Source organism: Cupressus sempervirens, chromosome 5 (genome assembly GCF_028749045.1).
Source record: "Cupressus sempervirens isolate cs-2001-9-10 chromosome 5, ASM2874904v1, whole genome shotgun sequence".
NCBI classification, from domain to species: domain Eukaryota; kingdom Viridiplantae; phylum Streptophyta; class Pinopsida; order Cupressales; family Cupressaceae; genus Cupressus; species Cupressus sempervirens.
In genome coordinates this window covers 23668066-23677576 of record NC_143122.1, presented here as the reverse complement: position 1 = coordinate 23677576, position 9511 = coordinate 23668066, and the positions used below count along the sequence as shown (strand labels likewise).

At 38.6% G+C, this 9511-nt stretch overlaps 1 protein-coding gene across 1 annotated transcript; it reads left to right on the top strand.

The window, feature by feature from the left end:
- The first annotated feature begins 8378 nt into the window (after positions 1-8378).
- On the top strand, positions 8379-9253 carry LOC149554406 (protein SMALL AUXIN UP-REGULATED RNA 51-like). The gene has a single exon (XM_089833473.1). The coding sequence runs from the start codon at positions 8379-8381 to the stop codon at positions 8853-8855; it is 477 nt and encodes a 158-aa protein (XP_089689599.1). The 3' UTR covers positions 8856-9253.
- Positions 9254-9511: the final 258 nt, after the last annotated feature.

The following is a 9511-nucleotide window of genomic DNA, read 5'->3' as shown; positions in this document are numbered from 1 at the left end:
CTATTGTGTCTATTTTGTTGTTGGGTTGTGTCCCCATTAAGTGGTATCAGAGCCGGTTTTCCTGAGTGTGTAGACAGAGCGCCGACTGTGAGGCAGTTTGCACTAGGACTGTGTGGTTGTGGGTTCGAGTTAGAAGATGCCTCCATGAAGAGAGTGTGGTGGAAGGGCCAGAGCTATTGATCCTAAGGAGGTTAGAGCCCTCCAGAGACAGGTAGAAGCATTGCAAGAGGAGCTTCGTAGAGGAGCAAATATTGCCGCAGATGACAATAGTGAGGATGACAATGAAGAGGAAGTAATGGAAGTTGACGGGGAAGTTCTGAATCTTGTAGAGGAAAGGATTTTTAGGGCCATTACTAGGTTTGGGAAAAGACCTACAATTGAAGTGGGTATATTTTTGGGAAATTTGAAACCAGATGAGTTGATCGACTGGATCAATGAACTGGATGAATACTTTGAGTATGAGGATATAAGGGACCCAGATAGGGTTAAGTTTGCAAAGCCAAAACTAAAAGGCCATGCCAAAATCTGGTGGCAAGAGGTTCAACTGGAAAGACTTAGAAGAGGAAAGGAGAAGATCACAAGATGGGATCGCATGGTGGACAAATTGAAGAAGCAGTTGATTCCTGTGGACTACGAGCTTGATCTGTTTAAGAAGATGCATCGGTTAAAGCAAGCAGGAAGATCAGTCCAAGAATATACAGAGGAGTTTTACCGACTCCTGTTTAGAGCGGGGGATGCAGAAGCAAATAAGGAGAAGGTTGCTCGTTATATCAGTGGGTTACGACCTAGCATCCAGCAGGAATTAAGTCTGGTAAGAATGACCAGCGTTGAAGAAGCATACCAGTTTGCCCTACGAGTTGAAGAGAAGCTGAGTAAAAGGTTTGAAGGAAGACAAAGAGGGCGCGGTCAAGGAGGAAGGGGAAGTGATAGATCATCTGGAGGCTGCAATGAAACTCAAAAGAAAAATGAAGATGAGGGTACTAGCAGGAACCAGAGGAATGAGGGTTTCAATCGCTCCCGTGATCAAGATTTTGGAAATCAAAGAGGAAGAGGTAGAGGACGTGGGCAAGGAAGAGGAGGCTTTCGTGGTACCTATTTCCATTGCAATGAAGAAGGTCATCATGCCTTTGAATGCCCTCAATGACAAGGAAGGAAAGATAGGAGAGCTGAGGGCCAAGCTAGGGTTGCTCATGTGGATGAGGATGCACAATCATCACATTCAGAGGATGCAGAAAGAGGAGAGGCCTTGGTAAATGAAAGAGTCCTACTAAGTGGTGAGAATGAACCAGGGCAACGGAGGAGTTTGTTTCGTACCAGATGCAAGTGTGAGGATAAATGTTGTGATGTGATCATTGATGGTGGTAGCACTGATAACCTAGTATCAGAAGAGATGGTCTCTAAGCTGAAGCTCAAGAGGGAGAAACATCCCCAGCCCTATCGGATTTCTTGGGTAAAAGATGATCATAAGGTCCTGGTAAGTGAACAATGTTTAGTAAAATTCAAAATTGGAAGTTACCATGATGAAGTTCTCTGTGATGTTATTTCGATGGATGTTTGCCATCTATTGTTGGGTAGACCATGGCAGTTTGATAGACATGCAATACATGATGGACATGCAAACACATACTCTCTGACAAAGGATGGAGTTCGCCACAAATTGAAGCCCATGAAAAAGGAAGGTGAAAAGGTATGTAGCAGTGCTAGGATTTGTCTTGTTGATGGAAGAAAGTTTTTAGATGGCACGAAAAATTAGCGTATGTGCTATGCTTTGATTCCTAGGAAAGATAAAGAAGGTAGTAGTGAAATACCATTTGAAGTTTCAGATTTACTAGGAGAATTTGGAGATATTATCTCTGATAATGTTCCAGATGGATTGCCACCAGTAAGGCAAATTAGTCATCAAATAGATCTGATTCCAGGAGCTAGTTTTCCTAACAACGCTGCTCACAGGATGAATCCTACTTAAACAGAGGAGCTAAATAGACAGGTTCAGGAGCTGTTGAGGAAGGGCTTGATTCGAGAGAGCCTGAGTCCATGTGCAGTACCTGCAGTACTTGCACCAAAGAAGGATGGAGAGTGGAGGATGTGTACAGATTCTCGAGCTATAAATAGGATAACCATCAAGTATCGGTTTCCTTTACCAAGGATGGATGATCTTATGGACTGCTTGAGCGGAGCTCAGTACTTCACAAAGATAGATCTGAAGAGTGGCTATCATCAGATATGGATTCGAGAAGGAGATGAGTGGAAAATAGCCTTCAAGACCAAGGAGGGTCTTTATGAGTGGTTAGTCATGCCCTTTGGATTGACGAACGCCCCAAGCACCTTCATGCGGCTCATGAATGAGGTACTTAAGAAGTTCTTGGGAAAATTTGTTATTGTCTATTTGGATGATATTTTAATTTTCAGCAAGACTTTGGAAGAACATTTACTACATATTCGTAGTCTCCTTGAAAGGCTAAGGGAAGAGAAACTGTTAATTAATCTAAAGAAGTGTGTCTCTGCAAAAAGGGAGTTAGTCTATTTGGGATTTGTTATATCACCTGAAGGTCTCAAAATGGATCCAGAGAAGGTAAAAGCCATCTTGGAATGGCCTACTCCAAGGTCTGCTACTGAGGTAAGATCATTTCATGGTCTGGTTAGTTTTTACAGGAAGTTTATTAAGAATTTCAGTGGCATATGTGCACCTCTAACTGATACAATAAGAGGGGATAGAAAAGAGTTCAAATGGACTGTAGCAGCTGTGAGAAGTTTTGAATTGCTGAAGAAGAAGGTGACTGAACAGCCTGTGTTGGCACTTCTAGATTTCAGAAAAGTATTCCAGGTGGATTGTGATGCTAGTGGTAGCGCTATTGGGGCTGTATTAAGCAAAGAAGGTAAGCCTATTGCATATTTTAGTGAAAAATTGAATGATGCAAAGAAGAAGTATTTTGTTTATGATCAAGAGTTCTATGCAATAGTTCAGGCCTTAAAGAAATGGAGGCATTATTTATTGCCAAAGGAATTTGTTTTGTATACTGATCATCAGGCATTATAGTACCTAAATAGCCAAGGTAAATTGAATCAGAGGCATATGAAGTGGGTAGAATTCTTGCAGAGTTATACATTTGTGTTGAAGCATAGAAGTGGAAAATCTAACAGGGTTGCAGATGCATTAAGTAGGAGACAGTTGTTGCTTACAAAAATGCAGGTTGAAGTAGTTGGGTTTGATGAACTCAAGAATTTGTACCCCGAGGATCCTGATTTTGCTGAAGCATGGGAAGCTTGTAAAGAACCTGTTGCTGTAGATAGAACCAAGTGGTTAGACTATTTGATTCAGGATGGCATGTTGTTCAAAGGTAGTCAATTGTGCATTCCAAGGAGTTCCATGAGGGAAAATCTGATTAAGGAGAAACACAGTGGAGGGATGGCAGGACATTTTGGTCGGGATAAGACCATTGCCATTCTTAGAGAACATTATTTTTGGCCTCAAATTACACAGGATGTGAAGAAGTTTGTACAGAGTTGCCAGGTTTGTCAAGTTGCCAAGGGGTTTAGTCAAAATACTGGCCTATATCAGCCATTGCCTGTTCCATCAAGGCCATGGGAGGACATAAGTATGGATTTTGTTCTTGGATTGCCAAGGACACAAAGGGGTAATGACTCAGTATTCGTGGTGGTTGATAGGTCTCCAAAATGGCACATTTCATTCCATGCCACAAAACTCATGATGCTGTCCATATTGCAGACTTGTTTTTCAAAGAGGTGGTAAGACTACATGGTCTTCCAAGGAGTATAGTTTCTGACCGAGATACTAAATTTGTGGGGTATTTCTGGAGGACATTGTGGAAGAAGTTGAGAATAGACTTGCAATTCAGTTCCACGCATCACCCACAGACTGATGGCCAAACAGAAGTGGTAAATAGAAGTCTGGGCAATTTGCTGAGATGTTTAGTTGGAGATAAGCCCAAGGGATGGGATTTGATTCTACCACAGGCAGAGTTTGCTTATAATAACTCTGTAAATAGGAGTACTGGAAAATCACCATTTCAAATTGTATATGGAAATAGCCCAAGGACTACACCAGAATTGAGGAAGATAGAACAAGGGGAGAGAACAAGTGCTGAAGCTGAAGAATTTGCTGAACACATCAAGCGTCTACATGAGGAGGTTCAAGCACACATTATCAAGATGAATCAAGAGTATAAAGCTAGGGCTGATGCAAGGAGAAGACATAAGGAATTCCAAGTAGGGGATCTAGTCATGGTGCACTTACGAAAAGAAAGATTTCCAGTTGGTACTTACAACAAGCTAAAAATGAAGAAATTTGGCCCCTGCAAAGTTTTGAAGAAACATAACTCAGGAAATGCATATGAGGTGGAGCTGCCAGATGGTATTCACATTTCTCCCATTTTCAACATTGCAGATTTAACAGAGTATCATGATGATGGTGCAGATGAGGAGCTGGTTTTAGAGCCATGCCTAATTCCTGCTTCTAAGAAGGAGGAGATAGAAGACATTCTAGATCATTGTGTGGGTAGGAGTACCAGAAACAGGCAGTATGAAGAGTATTTGGTCAAATGGAAAGGACGACCGATCGAAGACTCAACTTGGATTTCAGCAGCTGAGGTTTCCCATTTGGGATTTCCTCTACCATCCATAAAGTGACAGGGTCACTTTTCAATCTACCCTGGGTGTCTGATGCAGGAGCATCTAGAGGTATAAGGGCAATCCTGTGTCACCCAAAAAAATATACTTAGACTTAGTTTCTATTTTATGTCTTTACATTTTTGGATACCCATTTGGCTCAAATAAAGGTTCCAACTATCATAGTTCAACTATCAGTGAATTTGAAAATCCCAAAAAATAGGAGCATGCAATTTGACCATCATTTTGGTGACCTAGAAGGTGTGACTTGGCCAGATGAATGTAATTGAGATTTAGAGCATTCCAGAAAAAGAATCAGGTCAAAAGGCCCCACGGTTTGAAAATTATTGCAGTTTTTTGAGTTTTGGAGACCTCCTAAGAATGCTTCAAAGTCAGGTTTGGGGCATTAAATGACCTCGAAAAGGGTCGAAAAATGGGGGACAAGTGAAGCTTGTCCATAGGGCTATAGAGCGCTTCGAGAGCTTTCCAAAAATGTAAACGGTTCGTCGATCGGAGCTACGGTTCAAAAGTTATGCCTCCCGGAAGTTCGGCTACCGTTTCTGGATTCTTCTAGATTTGCACCAACTTCTAACGCGGCTTCTGGAACCTTGTATTTTGTCGGTGGATGCCTACTAGCACTTTCTAGAATGTACTCCTAGTCCTTAACCCTCCGGGGTCTATTTAAGGAGATTTTGGCATTGTAAAAGGCAGTTCAGGATTGGAGCTTGAGAGGAGGTGCTAAAAGGAGAAATATTCTCCAGATTTATGCTATTGTAAGCCCGTAGGGCATATTTTGAAGTTTATTTTCTCTGCACTATTTGTACCAGCTTATTTTCTTAGTTAATATAATTCCCCCTTTCTATTGTGTCTATTCTGTTGTTGGGTTGTGTCCCCATCAACCCTTTAGGTCATCCTTGACCTAGAAAGTCAAAGTTTTCAATTTCATAGATAAATTTATCAGTAAGAGGCTAGAAACAAGGAGAGAGAAGGAGTTTCGGGGGAAACCAACCAGATCCATGAAAAGAACTATTCAAGGTACTTGACATGACCACTAACCACTTACTTAGAGGTATAATAGTTCTTAACATGGAAGTGCTTCCATTTTAAGACAATACATTAAGCCCCCACTTTAGCAAGAGTATGGACTCGATGAAAACTCTTGGTAAAGTAGATGTCAAAACTTTATAATAAGTCGATGTCAAAATGAGAGAAGAAGGCTTCCTTGTATAGAGATCTAGGGCACAAGCATCTAGAGAAGGCCAACATTGGAGAATTAAATCCCAATTAACCTTAACCCTTGGAATGGACCTAGATTGAATACAATTTAAAGTAAATGTAACTCTCTTAAGAGGGACTTTTGAAAAATTCTTAATGATCAAATGAGTTGAGATAATATTTCTATTATGGGAAAAAAAAGAAAAAAAAGTTGGGAAAATTTGATTTATTCGCATCTTTGTGGAAGGGTAGAGTAAGTGACACTAATATGATTATTTGAGATGAGAGTGTTACCATGGTTACTTAAAAAGAAAACATTACCAATCATAATCAAATGTGGATAAGGTCAATCATGTCAACATATGGGTTTCCTGTCACACAAAGGAAGCTCACAGAAGAAAACATAATGCCTAATATGGATCATATAATTGATCCATAGGTCCTCTAGGTACTCTTGTATCTTAAGATAGATGACAATATTTTTGGATGTCCAAAGGAAGTCTAGTAGATTAAGAAGAGTGAAAATAAGAGTCAGGAATCTATAAGGGATAATAGTTATACACCAATGAAATTTCCATCAAGAAAGAAAAGTCTATGTAATTGAATAGTCATACAATAAGGGATTTAAAATATTCTACCAAAGATCATCAAAATAAATCAAATGATCTATGCATTATTGAGTTCTTACAAAAACAAAACCTATGGTATAAAAAATTTAACCAAAAATATGACATAAGAAAAGTAGTTATAAGATGGAAAATGAATATCAAATGGATAATAGAGGATATTCGAAAGGCTTAGATGAGATGTTAGATGCTAGGGAAAGGTGTTTGCATGCTTCAAAATGGAACACAATGGTTATACATCTATCGTGGAAGAGGAAAATGAGGGCCCAACTAAGGTTTACACAAATGTTAGAATGTTCCAAGATGTACAATGCTTGTGAGGAAAAAGAGGTATCCATAGATTTACTTCTATAAGATGAAGCTCATATATGATATCTATTTGATACACCTATGAGAAAATTGAAGAAAATTTAGGGAAGATGAAAGACAAATAGCATTCAGGGGTAGAAAAGAACATTGCCGTTCCATGGGGCAATGAGAGGAGATATGATATACTTATATGTTTTAGGAGGCTTTTTGGGAGGGAAAGAAATAAATGTAATATTTGATTACTAGCATGTTTTTTATTCATTTTAGTGGCTTAAATATGGGAAGATAGTTTTGACTTTATTGTAATGGTATGGTTGTCTTTTGGTGCTAAAAAGTTTATTTAGGGAATGTAAAATAGGTTAACCAAATATAGGCAAATTAGATCAACTAGACGTAGGTAAAAGTGGCATGTTGTCTTCACAACAAACAATTTATGAATTATGAGAGAAATGACATAAAATCAGATAGATTAACACATTGGAGGAAACACAATGATTAAATTCTGGATAGTTGGGATGGAAATCATAGCAAAAAGGTTGAAAAGGTTTACACCTAGGTCAAGACACATGGAAAGTTGAAAACACAACATATAAGGATAACCAAAGATATATAGCATTTGAGTATTGGTAAAAAAATCCTTAGTATGTACTGGGTTGTGCACAAAGTATGAACAAGGATAATAGAAGGCTAAGAAAAACATGTAGAAATGTGAACAATTAAACTACAAAAGGAAGGATAAAACTAGTTATAAAGTATGAATTATCTACTATTATTGTCACACTTTTGTGATATCTATAACAAAGACTCAAATGCATTATAATCTTATAACAAATTTAATCAACATTAGACTATTGATAGATAGAAACTTACTAAAATATAAATCATTTTCTTATATGATCTTTGTTTTTGCTTTTTTATATTGTTCTAAATTGCTTCACATGTTACTACCATTTTTACAATTATATAATTAAATATTATAAAACCTATATATAACCAAACCGAAGTCAACTTGTAATACAATGCAATTTAAAAATGGGTCTTGAGGAAATATCCTTCCAATGTGAAGTATGGCCAAAGAAGTTCATCTTTGTAAGCCGTACATTTCAATGAAAGCGTTGAATGGCATCTGCAGTCCCCACAAGGTAAACCAGAAAATACTAGAGCCCAACAATGCACGAGATGGTAATGCGTATGTGTCCCTTCAAGCCGCAAATGGGGCATCATCCTATCTATATTTAATTGGTGTACACTGTTGTTGCCTCGGAGAATAGGAAAAAATATTTTGTATTTAGTCATTCCATAGTGCCCCACAGTTCCCCACAGATATTATCTGTCATTTGGGCAGCCCACTGACGACCACAACCAGAGAATAAACAGTAGCAGACATTGTCTCCTACTGTTCTCCCTTTCTACAACTCTCTGGTCTATCTGAAGACACATTTAATGTCTAATCAAGTGCTCTACTCAATCCACTACAAAATGTCAAGACCCTTTCAGGAGAGCAAAAGAGTTTGGGTATCTGGGTTTTCATTTTATACAATTTTCTAGATTGAATTGTATCTTTTTATCCTTTCTAACTGGGTTGCTCTGGAATTCATTTCAATGGGTAAAAGGATGGGAAACAAGATGACCCAGATTGTGCTTGTAAAGAAGTTAGTGAGCAAGTTGCAAAGGCTTGTTAATGCTAGCAGGGCAATTAGGTATGCCCTTTCTCCTAGAGGAAGGAAATGTTATACTTATTTTTCTTATGACTCTGATTGTAACGGAGTTGGTGACCTTCCTAGGGATGTCCCAAAGGGCCACTTCGTAGTGTATGTTGGTAGTGAAAGGACCCGATTTGTAGTACCCATAACTTATCTGAGGCATCCCATATTCCGCACTTTGCTAGATAAGGCCGAGGAAGAGTACGGATTTGATCAGAATATGGGTCTTTCCCTTCCTTGTGAGGAAGTTGCCTTTGAATACATAACTTCCTTCTTGGGGAGGGAGGATCCCTCGGTGGATAATCTAGAACTGAATAAAATGCTGAGATTCTTTCATGATACCAGAGATCTAGCAAGAGTGTTTTCTGATTGCTAGATCTTCTCAAATGGGCAAAGCTATACTCTTTGTGGAGATCCAACGATCTTTATGTTTATCAAGACATGGATATTGAAGATTTGAGTTTGATGCTTGGTATGCTCAGGTCAACGCCTTTCATGAGCTCATGAACCCATTTCTAGATGATAATATTGTGTAAGTTAAGTGCGTGAATTCGTCCCATTATTAGTAGCTCCAGTATCCATTTCTCGATGACAATAACGTGTAAATTAAGTTGGTGAATCTGTTCTATGATTGATAGCTTGTGGATCCATTTCTAGATGATATGAATAGCTCACGAATCCATTACCAAAATGCAATTTGTTGATCTGTATTTAGCCTTACAATGGACTGGTTCTAGCCATTTTGTTTCTACATGTAATAATTCTTGTTTCTAACCATTTTTGGCTGCACCCAATATCTGTAATGATTTCCAAGTTGGTATAGAATCTAGTTTTCTCACTTCAACTTCAGATTTCTATTTATTTATTGGAATTCACCCTTGGTTCTGTTGTTTCACAAATAAAGCTTCTGCGGCTGATAATTTAGCTGATCTCTTTGGGGGCCTCTCCATTTTTAAGGTGGGGATCCCTATAATATAAAAATTGTGTAAATTATGTTTTATTTAAAAGATATATATAATCGGTTTTGTGTTT